The sequence below is a fragment of the Phascolarctos cinereus genome, unplaced genomic scaffold (genome assembly GCF_003287225.1).
Source record: "Phascolarctos cinereus isolate Bilbo 61053 unplaced genomic scaffold, phaCin_HiC Scaffold_2;HRSCAF=192, whole genome shotgun sequence".
Classification (NCBI taxonomy): Eukaryota; Metazoa; Chordata; class Mammalia; order Diprotodontia; family Phascolarctidae; genus Phascolarctos; species Phascolarctos cinereus.
The window spans coordinates 346,023-363,859 of record NW_027555625.1 but is presented as its reverse complement, the minus strand read 5'-3'; the positions used below and the strand labels follow the sequence as shown (position 1 = coordinate 363,859).

Genomic DNA, 17,837 nt, shown 5'->3' with positions numbered 1-17,837 from the left:
TTGAGGGCGAAGGCCCAGCCCACCCTGGTAATAAGCTCTCACCAGCGCTTCCAGCTCAAGGTGCAGACCCTTCTTCCTCGCTTGCAGCCGGACAATTTCTTCCTGTTCCCTATTCCGCTGACTGAGAAGCTCCTGTCTGCGAATTCTCTCCCATTCCAATCGGCGCTGACGCTCCAGCTCTTGTTTCGCAGCCTACAAGAAAGGAACAAATGACTGAGAAGACAAAAGTGACCCTCAGATGATACCTCAGAGCCCACCACAGACCATGGGAAGCCCTGCAGGAACAGGCAACCTGAGGTCACACCATAAACAATCTGCAGCAACAGGCTGAGTTCTTAATCAAAGGAGAGAAGAAATAACTTTGGTTACTTGAAATTGGAATCACTTTGCATGAATGAAATCGATGTAGACAGGACAAAAAGAGAAAATGTGGGATTGGGGGGAAAAAATCTTTGTATCCAAAGTCAAATGAGCGTCTGCTATCCATGATATATAGGAAAATAAGTCAAATATCCAGGCCCAGAGGACAAGCTGGTGAACAAAGAGTTTTCACACCCAATGAAAGACTGCTCCAAATTGCTAATCAAAAAATGCAGATCAGAGTAACTCAGAGCTACAGCTTCACACCCAACAATTCCGCCAAGATCACACAAATGGATAGAGCCAGTGCTGGAAGGGCTGAAGAAAAACAGGCTCCTGATATACTATGCGTGTAGAGCTGAAAACGGGGCCAACCACTCTGGAAACCAATCTGGAATTAGAAGGGTCCAGAATGTCCATATGCCCTCTGCCCCAGAGATGCCAGGGCTGACCACACAGCACCAAGGAAATGAAAGCAAGGAAGAAGGGCCCACAGAACCCAAAACAGCCCTGGAATGGCATGAGGAGACCCCACTGAGACTGGTGGCTCCCCAACTCTCCAGCTTCCTTGGCTGTAAAAATGTGTATTATCAGCATCATAGGATTTGGAGCTGGAATGGCCCTCCCAAAAGGTTGGATCCAGGTGAGGAATGTGACACATCCAATGAGATGAAGAAAACTGCTCAAAGGCACAAAGGCAGCATAAAATAGATGAAAAGAGCAAGGTAAAGTGGCACCCTGGACATAAGATCCAGAAGTAAGGAAACAAGCATTGATTAAGCACCTACTGTGTGCCAGGCCCTGGCACTTTATAAATATAATCTCACTGGAGCCCCACAACAACCCTGTAAGGTAGGGACTATTATTATTGCACCTATCAAGAGGTGAGTTCTGATAGACTTAGCCCTTCTCAGCAATGCAAGGATCTAAGACATCTCCAAAGGCCTCACGATGGCAAATGCTCTCCACATCCAGAGAAAGAATTATGGAGTCTGAATGCAGATCGAAGCAGACTATTTGCTCTTCCTTTTTCCTTCTGTTTTGTTTTGTTCCCTCTCTCTTGTGACTTCTCCTATTGGTTCTAATTCTTCCTTACAACATCACTAATGTGAAAATATGTTCAATAGGAATGTATATGTAGAGCCTATATCAGATTGAGCACCGTCTTAGGGAGGGAGGGGGAGAAAAATTTAAAACTCAAAAGCTTATGGAAGTGATTGTTGATAACTCAAAATAAATTAATAAAAAAATAAATTTTTTTTTTTTAAAAAAGAGTTGAGTTCAAATGCCAACCCTGACATTTGCTGCTTGTGTGACTTCCCCTCTGTGCGCCTCAGCCTCTGCACCTCCTCCCGGGTCTCTTGCAGCTCAGAATCCAAGACCCTATGACAAGTGGCTTCCTCAGTCTTCTCAAGCAACAGAGGCATGGAACTAAAGGCTTGCCAGGGTCCCTTCCAGAGTTCTGGCATCCTGGCACCAACGGCCTCTTAGACAATTCAAATCATGGCCTGTTCACACAAGAGAAATGCTTCCCCAGAGCCCGCCTTCAGAAGGAATGCCTCACTGAATTTATGCCAGCGTGAGGAATAGCCAGGAGGCTAGTGTCACTGGACTGAAGAGTACGTGTTGGGGAGTGAGGTGTAAGAAGAATGGAAAATGAGGAGGGGGCAGGTAATGATGGGCTTTGAATACCAGACAGAGCATTTTATATTTGCTCCTGAGTTTTTTGAGTAGGGGGTGACACTCTGATGGCTGAAGGATGGACTGAAGGAGAGACATGAGGCAGGCAGACTCCCTCCACCCCCGCCCCGGCATTGAGTTATTGCAGTAGTGCAGCTGTGAGGGGATGAGGGCCTGTACCAAGGTGGGGGCAGGGTCAGAAGACAGAAGAGGGTATATTGGAGATGCTGCAGAGGTGAAATCAACCAGAGGTGCTGCAGAGGCGAAATTGACTAGAGGTGCTGCAGAGGTGAAATCGACTAGAGGTGCTGCAGAGGCAAAATCAACCAGAGGTGCTACAGAGGTGAATCACTGCTTGCTGACTTGACATAAGGCTGAGACTGCAAGCCTTGGTTAGGAGGGGGCTTAATAACTTATTCCAGATCCAAATGCATACAGACAGACTTAGGAGAAGGTGGCCTGGCCCTGGCCCTCCTCCCTGGGCACCAAGTGCTACACTTGTACCTCACCCATAGTTTACCTTCATCAAGAGGTTCCTTCTTGGTTACCACGTGACAGCCCATACATAAGTCACCATGCAAGGGCAAAAACAGCTCAATGAAACCACTGCAACTAATTCTAAACTCCAAAAAGGTCTAAGCTCCAAAAGGAAGTAGACTTGGGGTCTCAGGAATATGCCAGATGAGTATTTTCTTAGCATTATCAATTGTTACTGACAGACAATGGATAGAGAGAGTGGACTGAGATCTGGCCTCCAAGCCACCAGACACAGGGTTGCTCGGGTTCTTCTGCCTTGGTCACAGCCTGGTCAAGGGAACCTGGGCAAGCCCCTGGACTCGCAGGCAGAACACCCCGCTCTGACAGGGACTAGGACAAGGAGAACCCATGTGGACCATCCTCTGCACCAATCACATCATCCCCAATTAGCGACTCTTCCTGACTGCAGTAGGGTAAGGCACACACAATTCACTGTAAAGCAGAATTGAATTCTCATCTGCAGAAGGAAGACATGGAGACTTCAGCTGGCCCACACATACTCTGCCGACTGAGCAGATGGAAGAGCCTTCCCTGAGCAGGGGCTTTACAAACAAGCAGCAGACAAAGGCAGACCTGTGGCCTCTCTCCCCTGGGCAGGTGTCCAGGCTGTGGCTGAGAGTCACTCACTCAAGGCTGGCCAGTTGCCTGGGCCCTTACACAGGCCTGGCTGGGAACAGGAGGGAAGATCTGAAGGTTGGGGCAGCAGGGTTTCATCTTGGGTTTCTGGACACAAAACAGGAAAGCGAACACTGGGCTCAGAGGAAGGGATGATGATTTCTGGACCATATCTTTCAATACAGATGAGAAAGCCAAGTCTGGATGGAGGGCTGCTAATGAAGGCCAATTCACAAAACCTTTACATCGCCTGTTGCAGGATCCCAACCTCCCCCAAAGTGCACCCTTCTCTAAGCTTCCGGCAGCAGCCTTTTCTAAGTGGCCTCTCTGCCTCAGGTCCCTCTCCCCTCCAGCCCAGATGACCTCAGCCTCCCGAGGGGTGGATTTCCCCTAAGCTCACATCTGACCATGGGAGTCTGGCCCCAATCCCCATCCCAGGCTCAGCGATGCAGCTACACTCTCTTGGCCGTTCCTCCCCTCTGTGGACCTTTGCACTGACTGTGCCTTGTGCCTGCCTTCCTTGGCCTCCAACACAGCTCAAGCACCATGCTCAACATGAAACTTTTCCTGTTAGTGCCCCCTACCAGGCCACCTTGGACTGTGACACTCTGTACACACACCTGGGTCTGTTTTTCTATGTACCCACTGTCTCCCTCCTAAGAAGGCTTGCTCCTTGCACAAGAAGGGATTGATTCATTCTTGGCATATTTATTTCCAGCACATAGCATGGTGTCTGGTGTGTGTATGTATACATACACACTCATACATACACACATGTAAACATGTATATGTACAGAGAGACAGAGGAAAGGACGCACGGACTCTTAGCAAATGCTACGGACCCTGGAAAAAGTGTTTGGCTAAGACCAAAAAACAAAGTGGAAAAGAAAAAACCACCTGGCTCTCCACTAGGTTAGAGACCTAGTTGTGAGAAGACTCAACTCTAAATGCCTCTGATGTCTACAGCCAAGGAAGGGGCAAAGTCTGCGAGAACCTAACGAAGGCGATAACTGGATCTCGTGGTGTCCCTGAGACTTGGAGGGTGACGAGTACCTCTCGGTCCAAAGGCAGTGGGCAAGTACAAGGTGGGTAGATGAGAGGGATGATTTAGGAAGCACAGGAGAGGGCACGCGGGGGCAGAGATGTAAGTGAGATCACTGGCCCTCACTACAGGCCACAAGAGATGAGCTCAAGAAGCAGAGCCTCGGCCTAGCCCAGAGGGCTGCCAGACTTCTGTTGGAAACCTCTCTCTGCCCAGAGCAGAGTGGCTAAGGGACTTCTCAACTTACCCTGATGAAAATCTCATGCCTCAAAAGGCAGAGGAAAACGCTAGCGCCCAAGAGGGGGAAGCGAGCGCTCTCTTTTAGAACATGTGACTGAGGGAGACCCAAGGTTCTAAGAAGGGACAGGCAGAACTCCAGGGATCAGAAACTTCCCCCAGGAGGGAAAGGCCCTTCTCAAGAACCAAGTCCTGATAAGGGAACAAGAAACAACCTGAAGCAAGAGGAGAAGGGGATCAGTCACAGTGAACGACATGGATGACAGGCTGGGGGAAAGGGAGTGAGCCACCCTGCTCTCTGGTCTTCCTCTCTGCCATGTGCAGGCGGCCTCTTGTCTGTCCCTCATCTCCAAGTCACAAAGGGCTTGGGCACAAGAGTGAGGGCAGAGGCAGAGAGAAGCTCACTTCTAGCACACTGTCTGTTTCTCTCTGTGTCTCAGAGGAGCCCGAGCTGACCCCTGGGACGGGCAGGAAAGGCCCCAGATCCTCTGACTGTGCTCTGTCCTGTTCGGTCCCCAGGAGCCAGCAGGACTTCACTGACAACAGGACAAGCTAGAGCAAACACATTTTCCTCTGGTGACAAGACAACGGTGGAGGTGTAGTTTCTCATGCTGCCCTTATGGAAAGATGGTGAGAGGTTCCACGACCATCTCAGGGGTCGTTAATGGCAGAGGTCTCCACTAGGGGCTCCAAGGACTATGCTTGGCCTCGGGCTCCTCGCTATTTTTATCAATGTCCTGGCTGGGGCCACCCCAGGGCTCCTCATGAAGCTTGCACATGGCACAAAGTGTGGAGGGAGAGCTAACACACCAGATGACAGCTAATATGACGGACCCACTTAGCCTTGGTTTATTCAAGGATTCGATGGGGAAAAACATGGGATCCTGGTAGTTGGTGAGCTCAAAAAAGCTGTTTCGGGAGACCTGCTGAAGTCACGGAGCAGGGAGCACCAGGCCTTGGCCAGACCACATGGACCACAGATATCCTCAGCTCTAGGATTCCCATCTCAGAGAAAAGGGCAGGGGCAGTGGGGCTGAGGGAATGCCAGCTAAGTGGCAGTTTTGAAGAACTCCACAGGTTTGCTTCATCCAAGAGAAGGCTTGGGCTGAGATGCCGGGGTCAGCAAACATGGGAAGAGCTGTCTAGGCTGGAAAAGGGCTGAGACCCAGGAGCAAGGGAGGCAAGTTTAGGCAAGAGGCCCAGCAAAGCGTCCCATCAATGAGAGGGGCCCCAGGTGAGATCAGCAGGTGAGCAGCGCCTCCCCTCCACCTCCCCCCACCCCCTCGCCCTGGGGAGAGCTATGAGCAGAGCTCAGACAGGCCCCAGAGGGGATGGCCTCCCATTCCTGACCCAACAAGCCTAGCGATCCTGCCATAAGGTTACCTAGCTTAGCCTGTCGTAACTCAGGCTTTCCCTCCTAAGCCAACAAACAAAAGGAGAAAAGATATGTCACAGCCATGAAGACAAGATCCACCCACAGTGAGCCTGTGTCCTGGACGCTGAAGAGTCAGCATCACCCAGGATGGCAGCCTGAAGGGCCCTGGACCAGCCTCCACTGAGCAGAGTCTGAGACCTGGGGGAGGTGGAAGGACCTCAGAAGAAAAGGGATGTGGTGAGAATGATCAGGAGATGGAAGCGGCCACAGTGCAAAGGGACTTGGGATGCCAGTCCAACCAGGGGGTGCTGCTCACAGGCGAACACAGACTAAGAGGAACCAGAGTCCAGTTCCTCCTTCGCCGGTGACCTCGAGCCAGCTTCCTCATTTGTAACTAGGCCTCAGCCCCTTGGCCACGCCCCATGAGGGCCCCTCCAGCTCGGATGGGCCACGACTTGCTGGGATCAAGGGAGCTCTCACTCACGGTTTTGTTACCACTATTAGACAAACCAGTCGATCAAAATGTATTACGCACCTTCTGTGTGCGAGGCACTGGGCATCAGCTCCCATCACCAGAGGGAAGGCGCCAGTGTGACACCAGGCGGCCCAGCCCCAGCAGGTGGAAGCCCCGGTGCAGCCCTGGGCTGTTACCTCATGGCACCAGAGAGAAAGCTCCAGATAATGACCAGCAGCCAAGCCCCACCGGGAAGAAGCCCCTGTGTGGCCCTGGGCCCGTTACCTCGAGCCACCAGAGGGAAGGTGCCAGCATGACACCAGGCGGCCCAGCCCCAGCAGGTGGAAGCCCCGGTGCAGCCCTGAGCTGTTACCTCGCGTCTCTCTGCGTCTTTCCTCCTCTCCTCTTCCCTCTGCCTCTCCAGCTCCCTCTGCTTCTCCAGCTCGAGTTGCCGCCTCCATTCGTGCTCCTGGAGCAGCCGCTGCTTGCGCTCGAGCTCCTCCTTCTCTTTCTGCGCCTTGCGCTCAGCCTCGCGCTGCTGCTGCTCTAGCAGCACCTGCCGCCGCTTCTCCAGCTCCAGGTTTCCTCGCTCATAGTTTGCCTTCCGCTTGTCCTCAAAGGTCACTAAACAGGTGACACTGTGGTGAATGCCCAGAAACCCCCAGCTCCCGAGCCTCCTTGTCTCTCCCTCCTACGGGACAGGGGATCCTCCTCTGACAAGAAAGATGCTGGCAGGACTGATCTGTCCAAGAGGGAAACAAGGGCCTGAGTCAGGCTGCGGTGTTTTTCTGGATTTCTCTTCAGACACCTGGCTGCCAGGGCTGGGAAGCCAATCTGATGGACTGCCCCCTCCAACGTGGGTCCCTGCACAGGCCCCTTCCGCCAAGTCGCCTCAGAGACTCTCCTGAGACTACGGGGGCCCTGCAGCAGGGTCTCACCTAGTCCTGCACAGAGACTAAGCCTGTGAACCCCCCCCAAAGGGGTTGTTTCAGCACAGAACATGACTCAGTTCCCTGGTACCTGGTAACGTTTTCTGGGGTGGCTCTTCCTGGGTTCTCTCGTGGCAAGGCTGAGTTCCATTAAGGGAATCGACAGGTTTTCCTCCTCTAGAAAAAATTAAAGGCAGTTGGGAAAACTCCCTGAAGTGGAAGTTTATGGAAAGCATCACGGGCTGGGCTTCTGGACAAGAAAGGCCACCTCAGCACTGAGATGTTCAGAATCAGGGAGCAGAATCAGGGGATCTTTGCTGGGCAGAACACATCCACATGCCCAGTCACGCAGAATATTTCTTAAAACCCTCCCCCTCCCCAGCTGTGCACCCACAGCGCTCTTCTCCCGCCTCTCCTTCCAGCTGACTGAGTAGCACTTGGCCTGCTCCCTCTCCTGTTCTCAAAGGGCCCCGCCCTTCTCCACTTCTCTTCTCTGCTCTGACCTGAGGGACTCGTTTGTCATCCATGTGCAGACACACTCTTGCCAGCTCTGGAGAGTCCTCTCCTCTCTCCCAAACTCTCCCCCAAGCTCCCCTCGTTTCCCCTCTGCGGAGGTGCCTCTGGTGGCAGGCAGATTCACAACAGACATTTTCCTGTTTCCTCCTTCCCTGGAGGAATGAAACCATCTCTTGGGCCTGTCAAGACAGAACGGGCCGAGAGTCCAGACAGCAGGTGTCCAGGGGCGAGCAGTCTGCCCCAGCGCTATCTCGGCTCCTGCCCCCTGTCCCAAGAATCACAGAGGGTCAGCTCACAGGGCATGCCTCGAGACCTTGTGGCTCTTCTCTCCTTAGGTCTCTCCCTAACGTGGCTAGCCTCTCCTCCTGCGCACTGATGTGCCTGGACATCGGAAAGCAAGGGTGAAATGCCCAGCTCCTTCCTTCTCTGCTCTTCTGGCCCCTTCTCTCACTTCTCCCTGCATCTAACCAGACAGATCTATCCAGGTACCTTCCTCCAGCTCTGCATTTGACCAAGACACCTGTAAAATGGGACTCCCAATTTTCCATCCCTCCTCCTGATTTTCCAAGTTCTGCAGATAGGAACATAGCAATCTTTAAGTCACCCACCCTCAAACTTCTGTTCTCTCTCCCCCTCAAGGCCCCTGTTTTTCCAATCTCTACCTACATGACCTCTACAATTCCTTTCACTACCACCCCATCCTCTAGCGGCTGCAGGGAAGAGTCGAGAAGTCCTGAGTTCTAATCCTGCTTCAGAGTTTCCCCCACCTGACAGCTGCTGTATTACTTGAATCCTCTGCTGACTGACAAACAACCATGTTACCCCAAATGAAAAGCATTTAGCATGAACAAAATCAACGCAGCACAAATTAAGAGAACTAAGTTAACATGTAAAAAAAGTCTTCAGAGTAAACATCCCTGAGAAAGGTCAGATATCCAAGACATAGAGAAAGCTGATAAAACCATATAAGAATAAAAATCATTCCCTAAGAGAGAAGTGGCTAAGATACAATCAGGCAGTTTTCAAAAGAAAAACAAATGTGTGCTACCGGCCACCAAATAAAGGAATGCTACAATCATCAACCACGTAAACGGACATAAAAACCACCATGCGGTTTCACATTCATCACACTGGCAAAGATGACAGAATGTGGGACACCGTGGGGGGACTTGGGGTCCAGCCTTTCTGGGAAGCGCACCAGAATTCTACTCACAAAGTCACTCAAGTGTAAAGCTCTCTGACTCAGCAACGCCACAACCAGGCACAGGCCTCGCTTCCCTACAAAAGTACCTACCGCAGCCCTTTCCACAACAGCAAATCCTGGAAACCGGGGCATTAAGTCTGACAGAAAGCTGCTAAATGTGAAAAACCCAGACCAAGCCAGGGGGCTGGCTGCACTCACTTATTACCTGGAAGGATCCTAGCTTGGAGAGCCACTCAGAAGGGACGAGGATGTTAAAATGGGAGCCCCCAATCAAGCCCAGACTCCTAAAGCCGAAAGCTGCCACCAAGGCCAGGAGGGCATTCCTTTGTTCTCCATGGAGACATGCTGGAGAACCAGCAGAGGGGCAGTCAGCTAGCCAAGGAGCCAAGAAAACCCGGGTTCAAGTCCCAGCCCTTACACATACTCTGCCTCAGCAAGTCACAGCCTGGCTCAATGAGATGCTGACATGCATTTGTCCTCTGTACCCCAAAATCCCAGCCCCAGCACCTACTGCCATGAGAAAGGAGAATGGCCCCTGAGGTGTCCACAGGCCACAGGGGAGGAGCCCCGGAACCTTTCCTCTGCGTCACCTGCTCAACATCCCACTGTCGGCTGTGGGGGCACACCTGAAACGTGGTGCCCACCTCAGCTCTCCCTACTGTCACTGGGTCAGCTCCCTCATTCGCCCCAGTCATGCTATGCCCCCACAGACTGGGTGGTTCTTCTTAGCTGCCACTTTGCCTTGTCCCAGTGTGCTCACTGCCATCACCACCACTGACCTTCAACAATTAGGTCTCATAAGCCTAACAGTGACTGAGCACCCACCCAGACAGATTAAATTAATTTGTGAATTCCTGTGCCATGTGACTGGCTAACTACTGTGATGGATGAACCCGCAGTAGGTCTGTCCCTCACCGATGGGGGCCTGGTCTCATGCAATGTCCATCACGGGCCCCTGCCTCCCCTCCAAACCTCTGTGAGGGTTCTCCAGCGCATTCGGGCCTGAGACGCCTGACAGCTGGCACTCTGTGCTATTGCTGAGTGACCTCCACACATCTCGGACACAGCCTAGACTGCTTCAGGGTTAGAAAGGGGCTGCCCCTAGTCTGCGCCCACAATCCGTCTCCCATTTCTCATCCATCTCTATCTCTGTATGTCTCTCTCTCTCACCATCTGGATTCGCTCGATGGTGGTGTTCCATGGTTCTAAGTCATAAAGTATGGCCAAATAAATTCTGAATTTAACAGACATTTTATCAAGGGCCAATCATGCACCTGGCCTCGGGAGTATATAGACAGACACTAAATGGCAACTGCTTTCAAATGGCTTATATTCCACCACAGATACACTGGACAGATGAGTACATCAAGAGTGAGGACAAAGTACATTTTGGAAGGGGGGGGTGTGTGCTGTGTGGGGCAGATTGCTAACACCTCGGACGGTCTGTTAGCTTGGCCCCCTGGGTGTTTCATGGACAGCGTCATCCAAAGATGACTTCCCCATTTGACTCTGGGCCCCGACAGAGTCTGGCCACAGCCCTCAGCACCCACGGGACCTTTCCTGGGTAGAGTGACTGTGAACCTCACCTCACTCAAGAAGTTCTGCAGCGTTGCCCTGGCAACAGCTGACTGCCAAGTTTCTGGTTCACTTACCTGAAAGGAGGTGGCACCAGCTCTGGAGGCAAGGTCAGAGGCAATGGCTGCCCAGCTCTGGCCATGTCAGTCAGGTGCATGGCCAGAATAAACTCTTCCGCTTTGAGCTGACCATCTCCGTCCACATCGGCCAGGTTCCTGAAGGAAATCCGGGTTCAGGTAAATAAAGTAAAAGCGGAGGAATCACAACAGACGTGACAACATCACCAAAAACAGAAGCCGACCCTGCCCGGTGATGCTGCTGCTCTCCAGGGACAACCACTCCTGGCATCTAGCCTGTTCTTACTGCTGTTTGACAGCCCAAGACCTGAAGCCCGGAGCCCCAGCAGCTATACAAATCCTAAAGGGGTGCAGAGCACGCTGGCCTTTGGTCTCAGCCTCTCCAGTGCCTGGGACAGCACTCTGCCCATCCTGGCAACTGCCAAGAGTGCCGAGAGAGTCAAGTCTGGTGGACTACATTGTCACTAGCCACGATGCCGCCAAGCCCAGCTAGGCCTCTGGGCCAACCCCCTCCTTGTTTCCAAGAGAGAGCCCAGGGGCACCTGGCAACTGGCTCCCTGAACATGTAGAGAAAATGGAGTCTAAGGCAACGGCTTCAAATATCTATCGATTCTGTGACCTCATCCCTCTGAGACTGGGATTTTAGCAAGAGAGTTTTCAAGGTGCTCTGATGTCAAGTGACGGGGTTGGCTCAGTGGTCCCCCTAAGATACTTTACAAAAACAAAATGCTACTGATACAAAGAAATCTCAAAGAATCTGCCCCTTTCAAGGATCAAGGCCTACCCTTTGTGTGGGATGTAGGAAGGTGTGACTTCCCCTGAGCCTCCCATTAATAACCAAACTCACCAGATCGTAGCCAGCTGGGTTTGAGAAAGATTAGACTGGAGAAGGGCATTCCGAGCCTGGAGACCTGGCAGATGGGGGACAGGAGCAGAACATGGCATTAAGGTCTGGAGAACCCCACCCTGGCCTGGACAATACCTTGGGGTAAACCCAAGAACGTGCCCCCAGAGGCCATAGGCCTGGCTCCAGGGGGGAGACAAAGGTCTGGCCTGCAGCTGTGGCCCAAGGGCAGGAACGGGCAAACAAAGCCAACTGTCCTGGGCCACCTCAGCTGAGCACAGGTGAAAACCCAGGCTCCTTTGCCAGGACGCCATCAGGAAGTCGGGCCCCGTCACCTGGACAGGTATGTGCCAGATCAGAGGAAGAGGCACCGGCTTTGCTCACTTGGCATCTCCTGGAGACAATGTGTACTAGAGATCTTCAGAAAACGGCTATGACAATCTGGCCCCCACCCCCGCAGCAAGCGGACAGGGCCGACCCGTGCGTCTGTGGATCCGGCCAGGCCTGGCCAGCTACTGTCCTACATCTACGTCCCTTTCTCACACTCCTCAGCACACGCACCTTGCCTTGCATCCTCGCATCTGCCTGCTCTCACAAGGCTTGCCTCACCCTGCTTGACCTCTCCCTTCTGGACATTCTCTCCTTCCCTGGCTGTCCCTTCCCCCATGCCAGGCCACTAACTAGGAGTGACCCCAAGGTCCACTAGGTTCTCTTTCCTTTCTATGTCCCTGCACACAGCACAGTGCCTGACACAGAGTAGGTGGTCAGGGAATTCTGGCTGCCTTGAGTGGGTCATGTCATCAGTGCCCTGCCCAGCCCCTGCCTCTTTCCTGGGCTCACAAGAGATAGCCAGCAGGGATCTCTGACTCCCTCACCACCCTCCTGTCTAGGGCACCCCCATCCTTCCAGCTGTCTAGTTTTGCCCTCAGCTTTTCTCTCTGCCTCCCTCTACAACGTCGGCCAGAGCCTGTCGTACCATCTCCCCACCTGTTGCCTTCACTCCTTCCCTGGATTCCTTCGATACCCACCCTCCCCCAGGGGTTCCCCATCACCCCATGCTCAGTTGCTCTTCAAGCCCTGCCCAGTCTGGCTACAGCCCCTCTTTGGGGGGGGCCACTGCAGTGTTCTCTCCTGTCCCCCCACCCCCAGCTGGTGGAAGGCCTTCCATCTCCTTCAGGGTTCAGCTCAAGTACTGCACCCTACGGGAAACTCAACCCAATCCCACCCCCTCCCCTACAAAAGACTGAAGATATCTGGCATGTGACTTTTGTATGTACCTGCTGATCTTGGCCAACAGAATCAGAGACTCTGGCTTTTTCTGTCTCTGCATCCCCTGTGCCTGGCCCACAGCAGGCACCATACTAGTGGCCACTGAACGAACAGATGAAGCTTCCACACAGCTCCCCAAATCAGCTTATGAGGCAAAGGTCTGGCTGCGGCCTTCCCCTCCCCCACAGCTCACTGCCTGGAGGCTAAAAGACAACTCTCAATTGTGCCTAGAGACCCCGGTGCAGTGAGAGCAGTCACAGCAAGAGGCCCGAGGGCCTGGAACAAACCATTTCTAAAGCCCCTCCTTCCACTGGGAATGAGGAAGGAAAAGGGGGTAGGGGGGTGGGTGGGAGATCACCCGGGGCAGGGTCATGACTCTACATGCTGGAGAAGGGACTCCATGGCATCTGGCTGGGAAGGGCACGGAGGGCCTTTGATGCCACTTCTGGAAGCTCTGATCACACCCGAAAGGGTCCCAGGCTGTCTGATGGCTCACTGCTGGCCTCCTCCGCTGGACAATCACCACCCATCTCCAGCTCCTCAAGGGTGGGCTCAAACTGAAAATGTCAGTGCCTGGCCCTCTTCTCTTCTCTCTCGACATGCCCTCCTGGTTCCCATGGGTTCAATCACTTGTATAATTCAGATTTCAACAGCAGTTCTAAATTCTCCTACCAATGACCTGCTGGAGAGCTCTCCCCAACGTTCTGCGGCACCAATAAAAGACAACCCCTCTTTTCTCCCCAAAACAAACTCCCCTGTTGAGTACGCCAACACTCTTCGAGTCACCTGGACTCTTGCCTCTTCTTTGCTTCCTATGCCCGTGCAGCTGCCGAGACCCATTGATTCTCTTTCCCGAACACGTCCCCCATGCACTACTGTCACCTGGTACCTGCCAAAGCTTCCTATCTGGTCCCCCCAAATCACAAAAGTGATGGCTCTGTGTCACTGATGGGCTCCCTACTGCTTCTAAAGTAAAATACAGGAACCTTCACCCACATTTCACTCTGCCCAAACTGGCACATAGCTGCTCTCAGCCAATCAGCAGCTAGCTCCCGTGTGCCAGGCACGATGCTGGGCACTCTCTAGAGAGAAGATGGTAACCCATATTGTGAGGATGGAAAGGGAGGATGGGGCCGGATGGGGAGGGGCTTCTCTAAAACGAGATGCTTGGCACAGAGCCCAGAAATGCTTGTCCCCCTTCCTTCTCTGGCCCCGCCTCAGGCTAACAGGAAGGGTCAGACTTGTGCTTCGGTAGCCAGGGAGGCAACTAGGACTCTGGTGTTCCATCTCCCCCTTTCCTCGCCTTTGCCCTGGCTGTCTCTCTCCAAAGCTCATTTGGGGCTACCTCTAACACTAGGCCATTCCACATGCCCATCCAGGTGTCTGGGGGATGTCAGGATATAAATCAGGCCTGGTAGCCCTGTAAGAGCAAGATGGGCTTCTCAGAAGGCCTTTTTGGCCTTTGAGCACCTAGGAATCCTTGGCCAAGGTCCAGTAGGGGCCCTCCACCTCACAATGCCCTAGACAGATTCCCAATCTGACCTCTGACTCCCTGGATTAAAACGAGGCACCTGGCTGTGGATGATGAAGTGATCTTCTGACAAAGGAATAACGTTATCGTTTTAAAGAAAACGACATTTAAATGTTCGGCTCCAAAAAGAGAACCCCCCTGTCTTCACCAGGCCAGCCTTGCTCACCTGAGAGGTAGCCTGTCATGCCCTTATCCAAGCTGTTGAACTTCTGGCGGTACTTCAGTCTCGAGGGCTGCGGGACGGCCCAGTCAGAGGTTCCAGCTTTGGGTGAGCCCCCTGTCAGGGAAGCCGTGGAGGACGTGGAGCTGCAGGGAAGAGAAGCAGGGAAGCTGTGCAGCAGCCTTCCCCATGTGGCCCAGAGGCAAGGGCCAGCTCTCAAGGCTCGAGGCTCGGACAGCGCTGGGACGGCCACACGCTCAGGAGCCCAGACTCTGCACGAGAAGCCTGCCAGACAGGTGGGCCTCGCGGGGAGGGGGAGGGCAAGCGTCCACCCTGCACACTAAGCAGAGTCGATCAGTGAAAACAGTCCATTAACAGACCCTGTAACTGTTTGACGTGTCACATATCTTCAGGAGCTTTCAAACATTTCCTGGACAACAGCTGGACAAGAGACCTCAAGAGTAAGGACGTTTTATTGTAGGGATGGGGTCTTATAAACAGACACTGTTTTTTTCCCCACGCAAAATGTAAATAGTGCATTGACACAACATTAACCCCCATAATTACTAAAGGTTCTGGGGAAAGTGTCTTGGGGGCTGGGTTTTTTGGGGAGTGGAAGAGGGTACAGAGCCACCCTTTCTTTCTTCCAATCTAAAATGACAACTCATTTCAGAGCAGAACAGAATGCCCCAGTGCTCCGGCCCCAGCTGCACTGCAATCGCTACAGAAGAAGCCCTCAGAGGAGGAAAACGGGGGCACCGAGGGCTCCACAGAGCTCATACCTGCTTGATCCCAAGTCGATCAGGGACTGGGCCTTCTGGATACAAGAACCCCCAAAGCTGCCCATCAAAAGACCGTAGGACGACATGTGGGGCAAGGCTGAAAGAAAGAAGCAGCAGATGTGTCCTTGCTGGACCCTCCCCAACAGGGACCCACAAACACCACCCAGCCATGCTCCACGGCACTTACTGGCTGAGGAGAAGGGGACAGCCATGGGCTGGAGCACAGCAGCAGTTCCATTGGGCAATGATGATGTACTAACGGAGGGCACCAGGGGAGCGGGCATCCCCAAGGGAGGAAGGGAAGTAACGGAAGGCCTCGAGGACACAGGTGCCACGGGTGCGGCTGGGGGCACACACTGAGGGATGGACAGGTTGGGCATGCTTCCCATTCCTGTGGGGGACACACCAGACCTCTGTTGAGACCAACCACCCCCTGCTCATGACTCAAGCCCTAAGAGAAAGGTGCACTTCTAAGGAGGGGCCCAAAGCTGTGCCACAGGCCCCATCCCCTGCACGGACTCCTCTCTGATGCCCTTGCCTGCCCGACAAGGTTACGCACACACCATCCTCCACCTCTCAAGGAGTGTTCTGGCCTCCCTACAGCTCAACGTGGTGCCAGCAAGGAAGCGGATGCTCCAATGGTTGCCTACATGGGCAAGCCCTTGGGCAGCCACTCTATGCGATGGCTGGGCCATGCCTTCTCTTTCTCTCCCGAGAGCTGCTCACAGGAACAGGGACGCCTCAAAAGGAAGGACAACCGGCACGTAATGAGAACCGTTTCAGGTGAACAGAGGGTGTGGTCAACATCTGCGCACAGGACAGAGGGGCCAGAAGGAACCAGAAATCACCCAGTGCCATCTCCCCAGTTTCCAAAGGGAGAAAGGAAAGCAGAGGTTCTGGGAGATGCACAAGTACACAGAAGGGCAGACAGACAAGCCATCTCCGTGGGCGGGTGTGGGTGCGAGGGCTGGCCACCCTTTTCAGAAAGGAGCATGGAAGGACATGATGATGGGTCTTCTGGACTCTGTGTCCAGCCCCAGGAGAGGATAAGGGTTTCTTGGGTTGACTTCTTACACCAGGGAGGAAAAATGGGGCGTGCCCTAAGAACAACGCCAGGCTCACAATGACCCTGAGGGGGAAGAACCACCATGACCTGGCAGAGCTGGGGGTTGCCTTCTCACACAAGAGCCAATGGGTCTGAGCGAGGCCTTCGCGTCTTGGGCATGGGACGGCCTAGGACATTTATGGAAGATCTCTGTGGGGAACACACAGCCAGACTCTCCTCGTGGGCTCACTCTAACTCTTCACTACTGCTGGGTGTGGAAGGGGGCCCCAGTGCCCCACCATGCTCACTATGCCACCTCGTTCCATGACTATCACTATTGAGTGAGGTCTAAAGGCAATGGATGCTCGCCCTAGGTCTCTGCCAAGCTCCTGGGGACCCTAAGGAGGCTCGCCCACTGTGGGCCAGGCTGCCCACTGAGTCACAGCGGGGGCAGCCTATGTGACTGTGGGAGTTTCTGTACAATGCTGCCAGGTTCCAACTCTGTGGTGATGACACAGGAGGCTGTGGCTGAGGGCAACCACCCGGGTCCTTGCCCACCAGATGGGCTCTCAGGGAACGAGGTTCAGCAGGCCAAGCCACATGTGGCCCTGGCTCCGTGGGGAGAAAGGCTCCCACAGAAGCAGTAGGCTCCAGGTGACAGCCAGCAGCAGACCCGCCCAAAGACTGAGCACATCTGAAGACCCCTGGAAGACACCATCAGCATGAGCTGCCTCCATTAAGGTCCCTGCTACTTTGGGTCTCCAGGGATGGCTAGAAACGGTCTGTAGATGTTGCGGGGCTGTCTGACTCAATGCACTGCGGGCCCTACATAGGACATGGTGACAGCTGGATGCAAGAGGGTGGTCACTGGCCTTGTTTTTTTTCTGGCAGACCTTTTAATGAAAATGCTGGGGTCAAGGCTGCTATTTGGGAGCAGAGATCTGTAAGGAATGACACCACTGGAGAAGGGACCACCTTGCCACCTGCTGGCTGCCTAATCCTGACCCCAACCCTCCCTGCGGCAGGCCAGATGGTGCCCAAGGCCCCTTCGAGCCAGGCCAGGCTCAGATCCACTGAAACGGGCAGATCTGAGGGGAAGTGTAGCCAACGGCATCCCCAGCTACCAAAGCGCGCAGACGTCAAGGGGGAGAACACAGGTGGCTGCTTCATGACAGAAGGCAAGGACGGAGGCAGGCGCTGCCCTTGCAGTGTCAGTTTAATGAGCTTCATGGCGATGGAGAACTCCTGCTGGTCCATCTTCCCATCTTTATTCAAGTCCGATAACGCCCTGAGGGTGAAGAGAAAAGGAGTTCACTTATCGAGGGTGTGACATGAGACACGTGCTCTGTATCTACTGCATCCTTCTCAGAGGCAAGGGTTCAATGCCACCAAAGAACAAATGCTAACAACACGGGCAAGAGAACTTGGGAAGACAAGGGACATCTCCGCTTCCTCATGGCAACCCTAACTGTGCTCGCAAGTGCCAGGGTGCCTTCCTGACCCCCAGCCTCAACCCCTACCGTGCAGTCCTCCGTGCTGGAGGAGGAACAAAAGGAATGCTCTCACCCCGCCCAGCCCTCCAGACCCCCCCCCCCCCGGCCACAT

The 17,837-nt window shown here is 53.7% G+C and overlaps 1 protein-coding gene across 1 annotated transcript in view; it reads right to left on the bottom strand.

The window, feature by feature from the left end:
• The window catches only part of ITSN2 (intersectin 2), a 92,238-nt gene that overhangs the window by 50,990 nt on the left and 23,411 nt on the right, over positions 1-17,837 (bottom strand). The window contains exons 5-13 of the mRNA XM_078149207.1: positions 17,357-17,520; positions 15,375-15,578; positions 15,188-15,284; positions 14,412-14,551; positions 11,449-11,512; positions 10,602-10,739; positions 7,321-7,406; positions 6,674-6,924; positions 43-192 (exon numbers count right to left, since the gene is read on the bottom strand). Coding sequence (XP_078005333.1) covers positions 43-192; positions 6,674-6,924; positions 7,321-7,406; positions 10,602-10,739; positions 11,449-11,512; positions 14,412-14,551; positions 15,188-15,284; positions 15,375-15,578; positions 17,357-17,520 — 1,294 coding nt within the window. The remainder of the gene's footprint in view (positions 1-42; positions 193-6,673; positions 6,925-7,320; positions 7,407-10,601; positions 10,740-11,448; positions 11,513-14,411; positions 14,552-15,187; positions 15,285-15,374; positions 15,579-17,356; positions 17,521-17,837) is intronic.